At 38.6% G+C, this 21,036-nt stretch overlaps 1 protein-coding gene across 1 annotated transcript in view; it reads right to left on the bottom strand.

The window, feature by feature from the left end:
* Positions 1-21,036, bottom strand: part of MSH2 (mutS homolog 2) — an 81,283-nt gene that overhangs the window by 43,938 nt on the left and 16,309 nt on the right. Inside the window, exon 7 of the mRNA NM_001034584.1 lies at positions 11,315-11,514. Within this exon, the coding sequence (NP_001029756.1) occupies positions 11,315-11,514 (200 nt within the window). The remainder of the gene's footprint in view (positions 1-11,314; positions 11,515-21,036) is intronic.

Genomic DNA, 21,036 nt, shown 5'->3' with positions numbered 1-21,036 from the left:
TCACGCCACTGCTTGAGAGAAATACTAAGGAGACAATCCTTTAGAGACGTTAATTTTCAGGGGACTTCCCTGGGGCTTCAGTGGTTAGACTCAGGGCTTTCATTGAACCCAGGGCCTGGGTCAATCCCTGTCCAGGATCAAGGATCTCATAAGTCAGATGGCATGGCCAAAACAAAAAAAAGTTAATTTTCTACTGGCAAAAACACTAATGAAAACTACTTTGACATGTGCATTGCCCCAAAATAAAATGTTGGTACTTTTCTGATAAACTCATTACAAAGGAAGACAAGCAAGGATAACAACAGGGAAATACAGGAAGGTTTTGGAAACAAAACCAGGACAGGAGTGTACCCAAAGGCAGGAACAAGGTCGGCTTAGCCAAAGAAATGACTGTAAAGGTGAAAATCTAAGATGAAGAGAACAGGGCTTCCCTGGCGGTTCAGTGATAAAAGAATCCACCTGCCAATGCAGGAGATACACAGGTTCGATCCCTGATCTGGGAGGAGCCCACATGACAGGGAGCAACTAAGCCTGTGTGCCGCAACGACTGAGCCTGTGCTCTAGAGCCCAGGGAGCAGAAACTACTGAAGCCCTCTCGTTCTAGAGGCCGTTCTCCACAATAAGAGAAGCCATGCACCAAAATGAAGAGTAGGCCCCATCGCCACAACTAGAGAAAAGACGCCACCACAGCAACAAAGACCTAGCACAGCCAAAAGCAAAAAACTTATATTTTAAAAAAAGGTTTAAAGTACATTAAAAAAAAAAAAAGATGAAGAGAACAAAGCCAAGTGAGACGGGAAGGGGAAAATGTCTGAATCTAAAGGAATAGCTCATACAAAGGCTGATGATTGTGCGGTATATGTGAGGTCCAGAGGATGTTCAAGTTCACATGAATAGACAAAAAACAAATGCAATTTGTGTTTTCAAACTGCAGACCTTTCTCCAACATAAAATTTAAAAATCTTAGCATTTTTGACAGGAAAAAAAAAAGTCAAAGTACACTGTATTTGTTTCAAGTTTTATATATTATTTCAGTTAATACTATTTATAACATAATAATTTGTTTCTATAGACACTGAATACAGTGTCTATGTATTGTTAAAAACAAGACAATGGGCCCCAAATGGAGTTGCTTATACTAAGTCCCAGGTCATCAAATCAAGGCTTACCTTAATTATAGTTTTGTCTCTCCCAGAAACGGAATTTTAAGCCAGTCAATTGGGAATCACCTGATCAGCACCAGTTAGATAATGTGCTTGATTGATAGGCCCCTACAATCTCCCTAAAGGAAAGAGACCTTACCATAACCAGCTAGCTGTTTTGTCAAAATTAACTTGTTTCTGCTCCCTTCTGCCTATGAAAGTCTTTCATTTTGTCAGATACAGGTCTTTTCTATCTCCTGCCCCGTTTCTGAATTGTTGAATAAAGCCAGTAAGATCTCTAAAATTTACTCAGTTGAATTTTGTTTCTTAACAGTGCATAGACGCACACACGGGAGTGCACTGAGTCAAATGAAAACGTATATCTTACTGTGAAAAGTGGAAGTGTTAGTTGCTCAGTTGTGTCCAACTCTTTGCAACCCCATGGACTATAGCCCACCAGGCTCCTCTGTCCGTGGGATTTCCCAAGCAAGAATACTGGAGTGGGTTGCCATTTCCTTCTCCAATCTTACTTTGAGTCATAGTCAAAAAGTGTAAGAAACACTGGCAATGAGTACTAGCAGAGAAAGGAAAGACAGGGATAGGCAGAGCCTATCTATGAGGGGCCTTTCAAACCAGCTCATACTCTAATCCTAAAGGCAGTGAAAAACCCCTGAAGGGCTAATGACATTTATATTTTTACATATAAATATATTTACATATTAAGAAAGACAGCTAGCTGAAGCAGATAATGGATTAGAGAGTGCTAAGGCAAAAGACAGCAAAAGCATTAGGAGGCTGACAGTAGTTCAGGTAAGAAAGGATTATAGCCTGGGCTAGGGAGCTGGCAGTGGGATGGAAAGGTGTCTGAGGTGAAGAATACATATGATGCGATACCAGCAGGACCTGGTAACTGAGTGAATGCAACGAGAGAGGGGCACGAGGCAAGGCTGATTCCCAAGGCTTAGGCTACCGGGCAGATGACTGGGGCCATTTTACAGAGAATACACCAAAGAAGAGTTTAGAGAGGAGAATTCACAGTAGACATTGAAACATGGGCCTTTATGGGAAATCCTCAGTCAGAGTTCCCATTCAGTGATAATCAGTGGTCTGACTAGCAGTGGTCCACTTTAGTCAGACCATGACTTCCCCAGCTCATCAGCTGATCAGCCCACCATTCCGCACTATTTATCTGTCACCTGCCTGGTCTTATCCACTACAGGCAGATGCCAACCACACCACTGGCCCCCAGCTTCCCACCACAAGAAGACCTTCCTAGATCAGTGTGTGGCAAAGTTGAGGCTGCTAGGTAAATTGGCTGCAGTTGCACCAAAATTATTGGTAAACATCTTTCTCAAATCATTTACATCTTATTTAATGTAACTAAGAAATAAGTGGAAATGGCTGGCAAAACGATTAAGAAAAAGACACTAAGATGTTCTAATCAAGTTAAATGAGTAAGTAACACTAAAATCAAAATGAACTATAGGGAAGTTCTGAATAACATATGAGGTGCTTCTTTACACGTGTCCTCCTGACACTAACTCAGGTCCAAGGCCTGCCACTGGTCATAGATCTGCTCAGTCAGACTTTCCAAAATAGTTTAAGACCAGAAAAACCAACCTAAAGTCTAAATTAATTATAAAGTTAGTATTAGGGACTTCCCTGGCAGTCCAGTGGATACGAATCTACCTGCCAACACAGGGAACATGGGTTCAATCCCTGTTCCTGGAAGATCTCACGTGCTGTGGAGCGACTAGGTCCGTGTGCCGTAACTACTGAGCCCACGTGCTACAAGCACTGACACCTACACACCTAGAGCCTGTGCTCAGCAACAAGGGAAGCCACTGAACGGGAAGCCCATGCACGGCAATGAAGAGTAGCCCCCACTCGCAGCAACTAGAGAAAGCCCATGTGACAGAAACGAAGATCAGCCAAAAAGACAATTAAATAAATTAAGAAAAATAATAATAAAGTTAGTTTAGCATTCTTGTTCCAGTAAATATTTTGGTATATGGGAATAAAAAGACATGAGTTTCAACTAACAAAGATTTAAAAATTTATTCTATGCCCACCTTCCCATGACTAATTTAACATAATTTTCTCGTGTTTTTAATTCCAGGCTAGAAGTTTTATTAAGTACAATTAAACTTTATCTCACCCTTAAATATATTTATGAAATGGATTTAAAAATTCATGTAAGTGGAAAAAAGGTTGGCAAGATGCTAATTAAAGTTTACAGTATTCACACAAATATGAGGTTGGAGTCAAAATATTACCAAATTAGTAAAGAAACCAAGAGCTGAAGTGCAGTGAATCACAGTAAACAAAATAATTCAATCACTGTGAGAAACAGCCTTCAACACAAGGGCATCTCTGTTATTCCTTCACTGCCAACCGTCACCCTATTAGTTTTTGTTTAATTTCTGCTAAACAACAAAGTGACTCAGTCATACATATATATACTTTTCCTCATATTCTTTCCCATTATGGTTTATCACAAGACATTTTTGACCTCTTTTCCTCCCTCATCACCCTTGCCCTCTCTTATTTTTCAGATCCTCTGGTCATGTCATCCCCTTTGCTAATCACAGCCACCTGTCCCCATTCCTTTATTTGCAAGTAATACTTTCTCTGACAACATACCTTGTTTCCCTTTATTACTACTGTCATTTTGACAAAATAGTAATTTTCTTTCCTATGCGGACTTTCTCTTCTGATTTCACTGATTAATTATGAGTATCATTTTACACTGTGCTAGTCTCTGTAACAGAAAATATATGCTGGACTCTGCCCCTGGTTCCTGGTAGAGTTCCTAAAACCCCTGTAATTTCCTAGTGAGAAGAGCAATAGGAGCATCTTATATTCTAATAAGGTGACCTGAGGTGGGCTGCTCACCAGAAGGACCAAGCCATGATTAGGAGTCTGGAATGTTTAGCTCTAACCCCAACTCCTGTCATCCAAGGAGGGGAGATCTCGCAGCTGGAAATGGAGTTAATAATTGATCGTGGCTACATGAGGAGGCCTCCCAAATCCCAATAGTGGGGGGAAGGGGTCAGAGAACTTTCAGGTGGGCAAACACATCTATATCAGAATGACACGCTCCCACCTCAAAGGACAAGCGCCTATGTTTAGGAACCTCCCAGACTTGTCATATCTCTTCATTTGGCTGTTCATCTGCATCCTTTATCAGTAAATATAACCAAGTGTTTCCCTGAGTTCTGTGAGCTGCTCAAGCAAATTAACCCCCAAGGGAGGGGTGGTCACTGGGACCAGTTGGTCAGAAGCACAGGTGATACCTGGGTTTTAGACTGGGTGGAAAGGTTGGAGGCTGTCTTGTGGGAGTGAGCCCTTAACCTGTGGGATCTGATGCTATCTCTAGGGGATCGTGTCAGATTGAGTTAAATCGTAGTTAATTGTAGTCAATCAGTGTCACAGAAGTTACTTGGTGTTAGGGGGTTGGGGGGGGGGGGGGGACCTCCACACATTTGGTGACCAGAGTGTCACTAATGAAGTTTCTGAGTGTTGCATCTTGACCTCTTTTATCCTGTAAACTGGTTTTAATTAAAGTTTTGCATAGGGATGCATATGTCACATTATAACAAAACTGGCTATATGAAAAAGTATAACAATATATTGGTGGGATAAAAATGTACTAACTGTACACCTAATTAAAAAAATAGTACCAATTTTACAATAGTAAAAATAGTACCAACTGTCAGTTGCTATAAGTTAACCTCTACGGTTTGATATTATATTTTAAATATTAAAAGTTAATTTTTATTATTTTAAAATCTTTATAATGTATAAATTATATTTAGCTAACATCTACTATTATTTTAAAGTTCTAGGAAATTATTATGCATAAACTTAAAGGTTTGAGTACCTCTCTGGTACTCCCCCCACCCCACCTCTGGTGTTTTGTTTTTCTATTAGTAAATTCCTGAAACTATTTTTGCACTAGGCTCTGCATTTTTTTTTAATAATAAAAGTAATAATGTAAAAATGTCAACTTCCAATCTAACTCTAGAAGAAAAACCTCTGTTAATTATTTTTATCCCTCTAGACTTTTGCCCTCTTGTCTGCATTTGAATGGCAAATAATTATACCTTGACAAGTTATTTTTCCAGGAAGGCTTTACTGATTTATAGTTTTAGTCACAAGTTCTACAAGAAAATTTCTCTGCATCCTCACCAACGTTGTTTGCTTTTTATTATGGTGATCAGGTAGTGTATTTTGGTGATTGAAAGAATAGAAATGCAGAGATAATATGAATATTGACTCAAGAATGTGAAAGCTTTTATCATTGAAGATAAGACTGAAGATAGTCAAGGTAGTGATCTAAGCAGCAATGGGAAGACAAGAAAGAAGACATTTAAATTATCCTCTAATAAAAGATGAGATGAGAAAATTGCTATAGAAATCAATGTGTGAGAGGAAGGAAAAAATAATCTTAAGGGGTTACGACTGTAAAGGAAAACTCAGTTTTCCCCGTTTTCCTTCCCATCTGTGAGTCTTCCTCCTCTGTCTCCTTTACACACACTAGTTCATCTCTGGTCACCAACTGTGTGGAGGTTCCCACCATACCAAGTGATTTTCTCTGACACTAACTGGGTAAGTCAACTATACTTCCATAAAGAAATAAAGAAAAAATTCATAAAAAAATTTTTTTCTTAATGATAGGAACAATTGTACAGTTTTGATAGGAACTATATAAATACTACAATAAATAATGCATTTCACCTCACAAAAGACAAAGTCTGCTTCTTGAGATGGACTCCAAAAGGCTGCAGCTCATGAGTTCTGTGAATGGTGAGGCATCTAAACTGGAGCACCAGTTGTAACACCAGACACGAGCAAGTGCGGCTACGACACACGCGGGGAACTGAGGTCACAGACATCTGAGGGTGCAAGTGTGTGTGAGTGTACGTTCTGTGTATTCCTACACTGCTCAGTTCAGCTGGGTGCAATTTTTTGCATTCACCTAGTGTTTCCCATAGACAAAAATGTATATAAGCAACATAAAACTGACATTATGCTCCATTATTCCCTAATACATGAACTACATTAGAACAAGTCTTCACTGTCAAAGCACGTGTTAAACAGAACTAACCTTCTATAATTTTGTTTAAAGAATGAAACAACATATACCAAAATATTAATAATTTTTACCTCTGGATGGTAGAATAATTACCACAGAGTTTACCTTGCTTTGAAAAACTGATAAAAACCAAATTTAAAGAAAATATCTCCAAAACACAAAAACCAGCCAGATTTTAAACTATAGCTTTATATAAGCCTAAGGTTTAAAAAGTGCTACATTAGTAAACCAGATTCCTTTTCAGAAATGCCAAATAAATTCCTTTCATATTCTTATCTCCCATTTAGAAGGAAGCTAAGCAATCAGGTTAAAAGGAGGGATTATTATTAAACTAACTTAATATGCCTCCTGAGAAATCTGTATGCAGGTCAAGAAACAACAGTTCGAACTGGACATGGAACAATAGACTGGTTCCAAACTGGGAAAGGATTATGTCAAGGCTGTGTATCGTCACCCTGCTTATTTAACTTATATGCAGAGTACACCATGAGGAATGCTGGGCTGGATGAACCATAAGCTGGAATCAAGATTTCTGGGAGAAATATCAATAACCTCAGATACACAGATGACACCACCTTTGTGCCAGAAAGTGAGGAGGAACTAAAGAGCCTCTTGATGAAGGTGGAAGAGGAGAGTGAAAAAGCTGGCTTAAAACTCAACATTCAGAAAACTAAGATCATGGAATCTGGTCCCATCACTTCATCGCAAATAGATGGGGAAAAAATAGAAACAGTGAGACTTTATTTTCTTGGGCTCCAAAATCACTGCCGATGGTAACTGCAGCCATGAAATTAAAGATGCTTGCTCCTTGGAAGAAAAGCCATGACCAACCTAGACAGCATATTAAAAAGCAGAGACAGTACTTTGCCAACAAAGGTCCATCTAGTCAAAGTTATGGTTTGTCCAGTAGTCATGTATGGATGTGAGAGTTGGACTATAAAGAAAGCTGAGCATGAAGAATTAATGCTTTTGAGCTGTGGTGTTGGAGAAGATTCTTGAGAGTTCCGTGGACAGCAAAGAGATCAGTCCTGAATATTCATTGGAAGGACTGATGCTGAAGCTGAAATTTCAATACTTTGGCCACCTGATGCGAAGAACTGATGCTGGGAAAGATTGAAGGCGGGAGAAGGGGATGACAGAGGATGAGATGGTTGGGTGGCATCACTGACTCAATGGACATGAGTTTGAGTAAACTCCGGGAGTTGGTGATGGACAGGGAGGCCTGGCGTGCTGCAGTCCATGGGGTCGCCTAGAGTCGGACACAAATGAACAACTGAACTGAACTATGTCATTTAGGGTTAAAAAGCAATGGAGATAAGCAGAAGGTGCAATGGAAACCAGAAAAATGAGGAGGGCAGAGGAGGCTTCATAGAAACAGTGAGGCTTGAGCTCAATCTTAAATATCAGTGGCGTCCATCACATAGACAAGGTAGTAAAGTGCAATAAAGACAAAGTAAAAACGTGCAGAAAAGCATGTATCACCAGAGCAGTCTGGAGAAACAATCCACTGAGCAGAGTGGTGATGTCAGGGAGAATGAGGGAGCCTGACTGAGCAACAGCAGCCAGGTCAGGCGCAGGCATGGGGCTGCTTCTGGAAGGCTACAGGGAGCAAAGTAACGTGTCCAGAACCAAAAGGGAAGAAATGACGTGATCAGACAGGCTAAGAAAAGATTACTACGGGTTCACTGAGGAGGACGTACAGACCAGGGGAAGGAAAATAGCACATGTAAGGTTTTTAATTTGGACATGGACAGGGGGAAAGGGTTACATACCTCAGTATGATAGCTGTTACAATAAAGTTCATCAACAAAGTACTCCTGATACTTACAGTTGTTTTAAGCACTGTCAGAAATTTGCTCCAAATGCAGAATACCATTGTTTTAGGTTGTGCCTCAGCTTTAAAAAAACATTTTATTCAAGTTTAGTTGATTTAGAGTATTGTGCTAATTTCTGTTGTACAACCAAATGGCTCAGTTATACATATTTTTTCACATTCCTTTGCATTCTGGTTTACCACAAGATACTGAATATACTTCCCTGTACTGTACAGTAGGATCTTGTTTCTTATCTGTTCCATATACACTTTGCATCTGCTATCCCCAAATGCCCGATCCTTCCCTCCCCCTCCCCCTCCTGGCAACCCCAGGTCTGTTGTCTATGAGCCTGCTTCTGTTTCCCAGCTATGATCATTTGTGTCATACTTTAGATGCCATATATAAATCATATCATAAGGTATTTGTCTTTCTCTTCTGACTTTATTTAGTATGATAATCTCTGGATCCATCTATGTCGTAAATGTGTGCCTCAACTTTTTAATTTTAAAAGATACGAGGAATAACGGAGGCCAAGTATACTTTTAAAATAGCCTTTTCTTTTTTAAAGAGGAGAAAGATAATTTAGAGTAGAGCTTTCATCACTCAATGCAAATCTACTTTCTAAACTGTTGCTGCCCTCTGCTGTCTCTGAGTTTATTTTCATTTTTTCCAGGAATAACATTAAAATAACATTAAACCTAGAGTTAGTCAAAACTAAAACATCACACGATGGCAGAACATACTCAATATCTAGTAAGATACAAATATATCTTTTTAAAACTTTTAATGATTTTACTTTTAAAGACAGCACATTTGATTTTTCCTCATAAATTAGCCTGTTTTGGCTTTCTCCATGAAATCAGTAGGCTAACAAGCTATCTATGCAAAAAGCCATTCTACTGTGTTTTTTAAAAAACTCAAGAGAGGCACATGAAAGGATGCTCAACACTGGTAATCATCAGAAAAATGCAAATCAAAACCACAATGAGACATCACCTCACACCTGTCAGAATGGCTATCATCAAAAAGACCACAAATCAGAAAATGTTGGCAAGGCTGTAGAGAAAAGGGAACCCTTGTACTGTGGGAATGTAAACTGGTATAGCCACTGTGAAAAATACTATGATCAGAGAACTAAACCCACATGCCACTGAGCATCAAAAGATCCTCTTGACACAACAAAGATCCCGTACGCTGCCAACCAAGACCTGATGCAGCCAAATAAACATATTTAACAACAAAAAAACAGAAGTCAGAGAAAGCCAACTACTGTATGTTATTACTCATATGTAGAATCTAAAAAATAGAACGAATATAACAAAACAGAAACAGACTCAGATACAGAGAACACTGTTCTCTATATGCTGTTGTTCAGTCGCTCAACCAGCAGGGAGAATGAGGAGAGGCAACTGAAGGATAGGAAATTAAGAGGCACAAACTACAATGGGTAAAATAAGTAAGCTATAAGGATAATTTGTACAGCAGAGGAATATAGCCAATATTCTACAATAAACTTAAATGGAGTATAATCTATAAAAATATTGAATCACTATGTTGTACATCTGAAACTAACATAATATTGTCAATCAACTATACTTCAATTAAAATAAACTCCAGATAGGTCAGTTAGTCTCTCAGTGACTAGGATACGCCTTAATTCTCCAACAATCCATATTATAGAAAGAGAAAAGCATAGCTCTTAGCATCACAAAACTTGGAACCGTCTTCCTCCTCTAATACTTTCTATGCTGGGTGATTTCAAATATTTTAACTGGACATCAGTTAACAAACTGACAATATGAAGCATTAAATTTTCATAATGTTATGATCTCATAACTGACTTGTTGAAAACCCTCAAGTACATTTTATTGTTGTTCAGTCGCATTAAGCTACACATATGCAGGAAGGCTGTTAAAGAGTGCCACTTTCAAGTCAAATTTCTAACTTCTGTGCACATACCAAGGAACGAGAAAGAGTCCCCAAATAATGTGCAAATCAGTAGTTCTGACATTTTTTTGAGGGGGGGGTTACATATGCTTTTGAATATTTGATGAAAATTACAGATACTCCCCCTCAAAATACATATACACAAAGTTTCGCATGAAATATCAGGATACTTTCAAGAATGCATTCAAGAATCCCAGCTTTAAAGTTTCAGGTACTGAGTGAAAAGAGGGTCAAAAATAGAACTGGGTTCAGGGGTGGTTACACTTAAGGGGAAGGCAAAAAATAGAAGGATTCAGCAATTTCAGTTCTAGGTATATATTTAAAGAAAACTAAATCATTATCTTTAAGAAATATCTGCACTCCCACGTGCACTGCAGCATTATTTACAGCAGCCAAGACATGGCCACTCCAGTACTCTTGCCTGGAAAGTCCCATGGACGGAGGAGTCTGCAGTCCATGGGGTCATGAAGAGTCGGACACGACTGAGCAACTTCACTTTGACTTTTCACTTTCATGCATTGGAGAAGGAAATGGCAACCCACTCCAATGTTCTTGCCTGGAGAACCCCAGGGACGGGGGAGCCTGGTGGGCTGCCGTATATGGGGTCGCACAGAGTCGGACACGACTGAATCGACTTAGCAGCAGCAGCAGCAGCAGTCCAAGGAGATTCAAGGTGGTTCATTCAGCTTAGTAGCATTGTGATTGATGATTTGTACCTGGTCTTAGTGAGGCCCCAAGAGGGCTCTGCTGTGGAATCAGAACAGGAAACCTTCCACAAGACCAGCAAAATATTAAAAAGTCCAACAAAACTGTTTAAAGCTCCCTGGTTCCAGGGTGTTCTCCTTACATTAGTGGTCCCTGATCTGAGAAGGTGCACCTCATCAAGGACCTTTCCATAGGTACCAGAACCTAAGCTCCCTGGCCCCACTGCTCTGACAGCTTTTGGCTCTGACACATTATCATTACTCTAGTGTGGCTGCCAGACTGCATCCTTTCCCTGTAACAAACCAAACATTCATAAGCACTATCATTTTGGGTCTTGTTAATCTTCTTCATCAATCAAATCCTGATTAGCCATCCCTGTTAGTGCAAGAGACCTATTAATAAACCTCGTAATCCTAATATTCATTTCTAAAAAACAAAAATTCTAAACTGTCTCACAACTTTTGGCTTCTGCAATGTAGCCAGAGGGCAATACCAACCTATTATTAGGAAAACTTAAAGATGAGTTACCAGAACCAACTTTAAAAAGGACAGCACATTTGCTAAGTATATCTGGAGTGAAGGAAAACAAAAACAAAATAATTTTTTACCTTCATATTTTTCCAAAGCCTGAATAACATTAGGGAGTTGATTTATACCCTGATAGAGTCGGTAACAATCTTGTAAATTTGCCGCTTGTCTTTGAAATTTCTTGGCAAGTCGGTTAAGATCTGGAAATCGACGAAGTAAATCTTCTTGTAAATTCTGCCTCAATTCTGCATCTTCTACAAAAGCTTCTACCAAATTTAATCTAAAATAAATATTAGAATTAATCTTTTAATATTTTGGTTTAGTTGTATATTACTTAATCTTTAACATTTTATTTAATTCTAATAAATTACATTTGAATTAATCTTTAATATTTTAACCTTCAGGATTAATCTTTAATATGAAATTAAAATTTGTCAACTAGGTGCGTGTCTCAACTCAAAAACTCTATGTAAGAAGTTTGAATTTATTTTGAAATGTTAGCTTTTTGTAGACAATGGAAAAGTTCCATAACACTGTGATATAAGCAGTATCTAATCAGTTAATATCCAAATCTCATTATTGGGACTCCATTGATATTGACACATTACTGCACATGTAAACAATGATCTTCAATGAAACAAAATTACAATTCAAGAATGCTGCCAAACCCAGTATTTATCAGAAAATCTTATAAATTCAAAATGCAGTCTAAAATTACCATATGACAGTACAAAGCCAAAATTTTCTAATTAAAAACTGAACTAAGTTTACTGCTTCCCAAAATCAATAAATTAAATCTTAGTTTCCAGAACTATAAAACATGCAGCTAATATTGCTTTTATAATTAATTGGAGTTAGTGGCTTTCCATTTTTTTCCCTGTAATCCACTGCAAGAAATATACTTTTACACCATGACCCAGAACACCCATGCACAGATGCTGTAGTGGGCAAAACACGCTACCTCAAAACATGCCATGCTAGTGTCTGTAAGGACTACTTTGGTCCGTAAGGACTATTTTAAGTTAAGAACAACTGAAAGGAAGCAAAAACAAAGAAAGCTCTTTGCCTGTCCTTATACAACCAAAAGCAGGACATGGATTTACACAGGTGCCCCTCCCCCACACTTCTTCTTTACCAGGAAGGACAACAATTAAACTCAAATTTAGACCCTTGTCACCCTGGCGATGGCACCAGAGGAACCTATGTAACCCTACCAACTATCTTTTATCGACCGTTAGCCTCCCATACATTTACCTTCCCAGTTTGTAGCCTAGAAACCCAAAGTCCTTCTCCTTTGCCTTGTCACTTCTTTGAAAATGTATTGTTCCTTTGCTAAGGTGCTATATAAGCCCAAGTTCTAGGTAACCCTAGAGTTACTCATCCTGGAGTGCTCCCAAGCATAAACTTCTGTTTGTTTTCTTATTAATCTGTCTTTTGTCAGTCTAATTCATAGGGTCACAGCTGAAGAATTAGGAGAGTAGGAAATTAGGAAAGAGAATAATTATTTAGGAAGAATTAGGAAAAAGGAATTTTCCTCCCTGACAACATATAATTAAAATAGGTTTCACAAGACAAAACTCTTACTAGATGTGGTGCACTCTTTTATTTTGTATTTAACTTTTCAAAAATGCTGTTTATCACCTGGCTACACTAATTTCACAACCTACCAGTGGCTCACAATATGCAGTTTGAAAAACTATATTGTAGATAGTATTGAAGTATTAATAACAGCTGAAAGGTAAACTTCAAAAGGTAGGCCGTGGGCACAGCCAATGATCCTAGGTTTAGAACACTATCAGATGAATAACCATTTTCCTTTAATCCTCAAATTACAAAGAAACAGGGAAAGGAATCAAATGAGTTTTCTAAATTTCTTTTTTTCTGATCTCTCCATCAACATTTACAATTCCTGCATCATCATCATGTTCATCTAGCATGTCATATAAAGGAAAAAATACACTGCTTCTGGAGTAGCCATATAATGACAAAGGATATTAAAGCAAGACTTCACAACCTTGGTGATGTTGACATTTAAGCTGGATAACCCCTCTGTACTCGATGAACAGTGGGTTTGAGTAAACTCCAGGAGTTGGTGATGGATAGGGAGGCCTGGCGTGCTGCAATTCATGGGGTCGCAAAGAGTCGGACATGACTGAGCGACTGAACTAAACTGAACTGAACCCCTCTGTTGTGAGGTATTGTTATTCTGTGCAGTTTAACAGCATCCCTGAATTTTACCCACTACCCTCTTCCCAGACTAGCAATTCAAAGACGTCTCCAGACACTGCTAAATGTCCCAGAGGAGGCAGGGCGGGGGAGGGGGATAGCCCCTAGCTAAGAGTCACAGGATTAAAAGATTTTGAAGTAAAAAAAATAAAAAATCAGCTTTTAAAAGATGAAAATAAAGAGAAAAACAACAAACTCTATAGAATGTCAAGATAGTTGCGAGGGAGTTGGTAGTAGATATATTCACTGTGGCAAATGCCAAATTAGTGGGAACATGATTGCTGCCAAACTTGTATTGTGAACCAGTCACAGCCTGTATGTACAAACAGAATAATTCGGGCACTTACTGCTCCAGAAAAGACTTCTCTGGCTTGTTTGTACTCTAGATTTTAACAAATAAAACTGAGTTAAGGGATGCAACCAGATCACACGGTCCAATAAGGCAAACTTGGGCCTTCGCAGCTAGTTCTCTGGCTCTAGCTGGGCTTCTCTGAGTTTGGTCCAAGATCACACACATCAAAATCACTTGGAGGTGGGTCCAAGGTGGGACCCACCTGTGACACTGCAATGAATGAGTTTCTCAGGTGATTCTTCTGCAGGCAACTGTTTGAAAAAAAGTCTGAGTCCTAAATGTCACAAGAAATTTCTGAGTTCTCATGATAAAGCAGGAAGAGAAGTTTAAGGGGGTCAGGAAAAGGATGAAAGTAACCTGATGCTGGATGACCTACCTCATGTTTCTTTTTTTCTTCTCTAAAACTCGTGTATCCTTAGGCTACTCTCCGTAAATGGTAAGAATACTCTTGGAGAAGATATTTCCTTTCTTTTTTTTTTTTTTTATTTAACTTTTTTTGCCACACCACACAGCATGTGGGATCTTACTTCCCCAACCAGGGGTCCCCAATCCACACCCCCTGAAGTGGAAGCATGGAGTTTTAACCCCTAGATTACCAGGGAAGTCCTATATAGAGAAGATATTTCTGATCAAGACTCTCCCTATGATTCTTTACTGTTCTATGAAATATCTTATCACTGTTTCCTCTAAACCTGATCACAGAATCTTCAGTAACCAACACTGCTCAAGAGCATAAAACCCCATAGAACAGAGAGCCCAGAAATAAACCCACACACCTGCGGTCAATTAATCTTCAACAAAGAAGCAAGAATACACAATGGGAAAAAGAAAGTCTCCTAAGCAAGTGGTGCTGGGCAAGTTGGACAGCTGCATGTAAATCAATGAAACTAGAACACACGGTCACATCACACACAGAAATAAACTCAAAATAGCTTAAAGACTCAAATATATGACATGAACCATTAAACTCCTCCAGGAGACTGTAAACAATAACATTCTCTAACATAAATCCTACCAATGTTTCTTAGGTCAGTCTCCCAAGGCAGCAAAAATAAAAATTAACAAATGGAACCTAATCAATCTTATAACCTTTTGCGTGGCAAAGGAAACCATAAACAAAATGAAAAGACAACCACAGACAGACTGGGTAAAAACTTTGCAAACAATGTGACCAACAAGTGCTTATTTTTCAAAATTTACAAACAGCTCATATACAACTAAATAACAAAAAACCAAACAACCCAATCGAAAAATGAGCAGAAGACCTAAGTAGACATTCCTCTAAAGAAGACATACAGACAGATGGCCAACAGGGACATGAAAAGATGCTCAACATCACCAATTATTAGAGAAATGCAAATCAAAACTACAGTGAGGTACTACCTCACACACTGGTCAGAATGTGCATCACTAAAAAGTCTACAAACAAATGCTGGAGAGAAAAGGGAACCTTCTACACCATTGGTGGGGATACAAGTTGGTGCAGCCACTTGGAAAACAGTATGGAGGTTCCCCAGAAAACAAAAAATAGAATTACCATATGATTCAGCAATCGCATTCCTGGGCATATACCCAGACAGAATTAAATAATTCAAAAGGCCCCACGCACCCTTATGTGCACAGCAGCACTGTTCTCAATAGCCAAGACATGGACCTAAAGGTCCATCCACAGATGAATGGATAAAGAGGTGGTGTGTACGTACGTGTGTATGTACACACACACACACACACACACACAATGGAATACTACTCAGGCATTAAAAAAGAACAAAATAATGCCATTTGCAGCAACATGGATGCAACCAGAAATTAACATACTAAGTCAGTCAGAAAGAGAAAGACAAATACCATATGATATCACTTACATGTAGAGTCTAAAATATGACACAAACGAACCTATCTACCAAACATAAACAGACTCATGGACATAGAGAACTGACTTGTGGTGGCCAAGGGGAAGAGGTGTTAGCAGATGTAAGCTATTACATATAAAACAAGGTCCTACTGTATAGCAAAGGGAACTGTATTCCCTATCTGATAATAAACCATAATGGAAAAGAATATAAAGAAATATAAAACTGAATCACCTTGCTGTACAGTAGAAATGAACACATCATAAATCAACTGCAATAAAAAAAAAGGAACATAAAGTTCCAGTAAGAGTATTAAGAAGTAAAACAGCGAGAGAATGAAAAAGCTTCTACAACACATAGGACAAGGCAAGATACACAGTCCCCTCAGTCTTTGGTCTGGGTCTCATTAAAAGTCTAATAAATTGCTAGTTTCACAAGTCTATTCAATAAGCCATTTCAGAAATAATTATAGTATTAGTTTATGTTCTGGCTAACAGGTTTTTTTAAAAAAGACTGCTCTACTGTTTCCATGACAATGCCATTTTCAAATCACAATTTCAGAAGTACCAAAGTTACTGTTGGCAAAACAAGGTATACTTGTCAATCCTACTCAAAATTACTTAGCTGTCACAATCTGATACATTACTTTTCAAACTGACTAGAATATAAGATCATTTTGGGGGTCAGTTCATCTCTAAAATTTCAAAAGAATTATAAAATTAGTCGTGAAATTTTTGATATTTTAAATTCACCATTCTTTCCATCCTTTAAAACCACCATTTCTGATCTCACTGTAAGAATAATTGGCTGGAATTTCACAACAGTATATTTATATAGCTGAGAATAAATTTGGTACCTAAAGAACTACAAGATTGTGTCTCTTCTTTATCTGTTCTTTACATGGTTTAATACAGACAGCACCACTCAATCTGCGACGTAGGGTTGAGAAAATTAAAAAAGAAAAAAAAAAGGCCAAACATATAAGAGAGGAATATGCTTTCAAAGAACATTGAATCTAGTGAAGAAGGACATGTCTGTTCTTACAGTTAGTGCTGAATAACAAATGAGATGTAAAATGCAACAAAATGTGATACAAGAAAGCAGAGAACTCCCATTGGAGCTTGGGAACCACATTTTGATCTCCACTATCTCCCAGAGTTGCTCAAATTCATGTCCATTGAGGTAGTGAAGCTGTCTTATCTCATCCTCTGCCGCCCCCTTCTCCTTTTGCCTTAAATCTTTCCCAGCATCAGGGTCTTTTCCAATATTCTGAAGAGTCAGGATTTAAAGAGATAGGATTTTGAGGAAAATACTTGGGAAGGAATGGTGGAGCAGCAACAGCAGAGACTTGGTGGGAGAAGAATACAGGACACAATAGAAGAAAACTGAAGGAGAGAATAGGAAAAAAAAAAAAAAACAAACTGTAACCAGAAGCAAAATGAAAATGTTGCCTTTGGAAAGGAAAGAGTACTATTTCCTCTTGTGAGACAGAACCAGGGAATAGAAAACTGAAAATATAGATACATTTTGAGACTGTAAGAATCAGGGAGGAGATCATCTGTTTAAGTGTAGGAGAATACAAAATGCTGCCCTGGTCACTGTAATAAGTCATGTAACAAAAGTGACACCAGGTAGCAGTGAAAGCTAGATAGCTTGAAAAGGACAGTGGATTCAATTTGCATTGTGTGACCTCTCCAGCAGCTTTTAATAGAGAAAGAGGGGCCAGTGTGACAAAGGGCCAATGGGGCAAGAAATTCTATGTCCCCCATGAAAGCACTGGAAAAAGGGTTGCCTTTGTGGTACAGGCTGGATAGGAAGGCAAATAAAATTCAAAGGGACTAGCAGATCAGTCCAGAAAAACCAGAATAAGGGGTTTCACTAAACCTGATCTGGAAGCAGAGAAAACAGTGGTGGGAAGGCAGTGGAGTGACAGCCCTCCTGTTTGTCCTGAGGCCAGAGCAAAGCTCTGCTGCTTCAAAGAAACTGCACTCACCGTATGACCTCCAGACCTGTTTCCACACAACACTCACTACTAACTGAAGACATCCTTGCACAAAAGGATACTTAACATAACCTGGAAAGAAATGTAGGTCTAAGTCTGAATACAACCCCGGAAGTACACTGCCTCAAGAAGCAAGATATACTATCACATAAGCACCACCACCATTTCTACATTTACAGGAACTACTTTTACTTGGAGACATATTTCAAATAAAACTGCTATTAAATGTCATATAAAAATAATATTAAGCTAGAAGGCAATAAGAATACCAGATTCAACATGTGCAAGTGGTATCATCAGCAACTTCATGAGTGAACTATGTCATATGCTAACATATATTCGATGTTCTTTAAAGAAGTCTAACAACAACAAAAAAGGATAACTCATTAAGGCTTCACATAAATCTATGGAAAGGCAAAAAGCAAAAAAAGTCCTAAAAAATTAAAACTAATGGTAACAGTCCTAGTGCCACGTGAAAACCTGAGGACTCTTAATAGTAACACAGACAGTATTCTTGCTATAATTCCTAATTTGACTATTAGGAAGAAATACCCAGAAACTCACTTCTTAAAGGTAGTAACATACCAATTCTCACTGGAGATTAAAGTACTTAAGCCATTGCTGCTGCTGCTGCTGCTAAGTCGCTTCAGTCGTGTCCGACTCTGTGCGACCCCATAGATGGCAGCCCACCAGGCTCTCCCGTCCCTGGGATTCTCCAGGCAAGAACACTGGAGTGGGTTGCCATTTCCTTCTCCAATGCATGAAAGTGAAAAGTGAAAGGGAAGTCGCTCAGTCGTGTCTGACTCCTAGTGACCCCATGGACTGCAGCCCACCAGGCTCCTCCGTCCACGGGATTTTCTAGGCAAAAGTACTGGAGTGGGGTGCCATTGCCTTCTCCGACTTAAGCCATTAGCTAGCTATAAAGTATTGCCAGTGCAAATAGGTTTTAATGAATGGAAAAATGAGCATTACCACACATAAAACGATTCCACAGGTTTAACTTAAAAGCCAAAATAGTACATTTCATTTCTGATGTTAAAATTCAACTTGGATCAAATTAAACACAATTGATAGAAGCAAGAAATACAGTACAGCGATGAAAGGCTTGGGCTCTGGAGTCAGGCCAGACAGGAGCCAGTCTCTACCACCTCTCAGCTAATGAACGTGAGATACTTAGCAAAGTGCCAGGCAACCAGTCTTCTCTTCCTCCTAAGAGCCTGACAACGACTTAAAAGCAATCCTATTTTCACTGTTATTTCTGAACCTATCACTGGGCTACAGCTCTGGAATAGATGTATCCATCAAACTCAAAGATCTAGTCACGACTGTTCCTCTGTCTGCTCTAGTAAAAATAGAAAACAGAAATCTTTGCTTTCCTTAACAGAATTCCCTGCACAGCCACACACTTTAACTCCTCACTTAGTTTTAAAAGGGTGGAGTAGAGATTTCCACCACCTCTCTGCTAGAAAATCACTGCAAAACAGTGACAGTAAGAACAAAAGCTTGATTTGATATGCAGCTCTGAAGAAAAACCCATCTTAATCTTAAATGCTTACAGAGGGAGGCAATGAGAACCCCAGCAAGGCATAAACTAGAAGCATGAGGTATCACAGCAGGTGGAACTCAGAAAGGCTATTTAACAAAAAGGAGACTGTCCCAACAGAAGTCTGCCTTAAGGAGTATAACTTTGTCTTCCTGCTCTGTGGAATTTCAGCATTGGGCCTTGAAAACCACAGACCTTCCTAATTGCTGGTAAAAAAAAAAAAAGAATCTCCCCAAGGTAAAAAGGAGAAAGTATTTCCTCATCCTACAGGTGCAGAAAAGCAGATCATGATCTGAGTCAGAAAGCCATTCTCGCAAATCGTATTCCTAATTAGTCAGTCTTGTAAGGGTATCAGATTTTGGAAATTATTGCTATGTCCTATGAAAATAACCTTTAATTATAGCCAAAAAATTAATTTGGGTATCTTGCCTTCTAAATAGCTTGTTACTCTCGTAACAGTAAGTGATGTCTCAGGTTTTTGAAGGGTCCAAATACAAGCACACTCTAGCTGTTAAACCAGAAGAGGACCACTGACACGCGCTCTGTCCCTACAAGCCCAAAGTTAAAATGCAACCAATGACCCAGAGCATGGGACTTAAACTACCTATCACTTCAGAAACAACAAAAAGATGAGGGAGAATGGATATAAACTTCTACTTGTGCAGGCACAGACTTTCCATGGAAGGATACTCAAGAATCTGATTAAGACCAGTTGCTCCCAGGGCAAGTGTTGGCAATTCACACAGAGTACAATAAGAAATGTGTCCCTGCTGCTGTGCAGAGGCCCTGAGGAAGGGAGTCCTAGGAAACCGGGAGATAGGAGCAAGAAACTCAGCACTGTATATCCTTCTGTTCCGTTCGACATTTGACTTATGTAAACGTAGTTAGTCACAAATAATTAAAATAAAAACCTGTAAACTGCCTTAATTACTTGCAAATATCCAATCCTTCCTATTTCTTATTTTGTTACTAAATCCCACTCTTCTTCTCCAGCAAGCCTGGCTTCAGGAAGTTATCTTAGCATTTCTAAACTTCCATATTTTCAATGATATATCAACATACCCACAATTTGCTGACTTCATGAGTTATTTTTATTGTAAGACCCTTTAGAATCCACAGGATCAATGCTTAGCTTGGTAATTATCTGCAGAGTGTCTTATGATACTGATCAACTATTTTATGTTTGCCTGGCATATATATATATAGTCCCAAATAGTCAAGGGATCATCACACTTTTTGGATACCATCAGAATTCAGTAGGTAGACAACAAATTCTTGAACAATCTGACAACATCAAATCTATAAAATTACTGACTCTCTTTTATCTATTCTGACAATATATCTAATTTACCAAACTGAAAATGTTAGGTCTACAATAAGGTCATTGAAATAACCTAATTATTGAAAAAGGTAAAGTATATCCAATCAATAAAATATTATGAATTTATAAAAAATGCTGAATATGAACATAAAACAGCAACACTAAAAAATGCTTATGTAATAGAAGCGCAAGTGGGAAAAAAACTAGGACACAAAACTATATTAGGATTACAACTGTGTTTTTAAAAACTATCAAACATTAAGAGTGAACTATATAAAATTATTTTACTTATATGCAGTTCAAAAACAGGTACAACTAATTAATCTATGAGGCTAGAAAGACAGTTATTACCCTTGAAGTGAGGAGAGGCAGTAACTGTAAGGATAACTGAGAAGGGTTTTGGGGATACCAGTTATGTTGTTTCCTGACTTATGTGTTGTTACCAAGGTATTCACTTTGTGAAAACCCATCAAATTGCACCTTTAGGATTTGCGCTTTTATGTGT

This window comes from Bos taurus, chromosome 11, assembly GCF_002263795.3.
Source record: "Bos taurus isolate L1 Dominette 01449 registration number 42190680 breed Hereford chromosome 11, ARS-UCD2.0, whole genome shotgun sequence".
NCBI classification, from domain to species: Eukaryota; Metazoa; Chordata; class Mammalia; order Artiodactyla; family Bovidae; genus Bos; species Bos taurus.
This window is presented reverse-complemented; position numbering and strand designations above follow the sequence as displayed.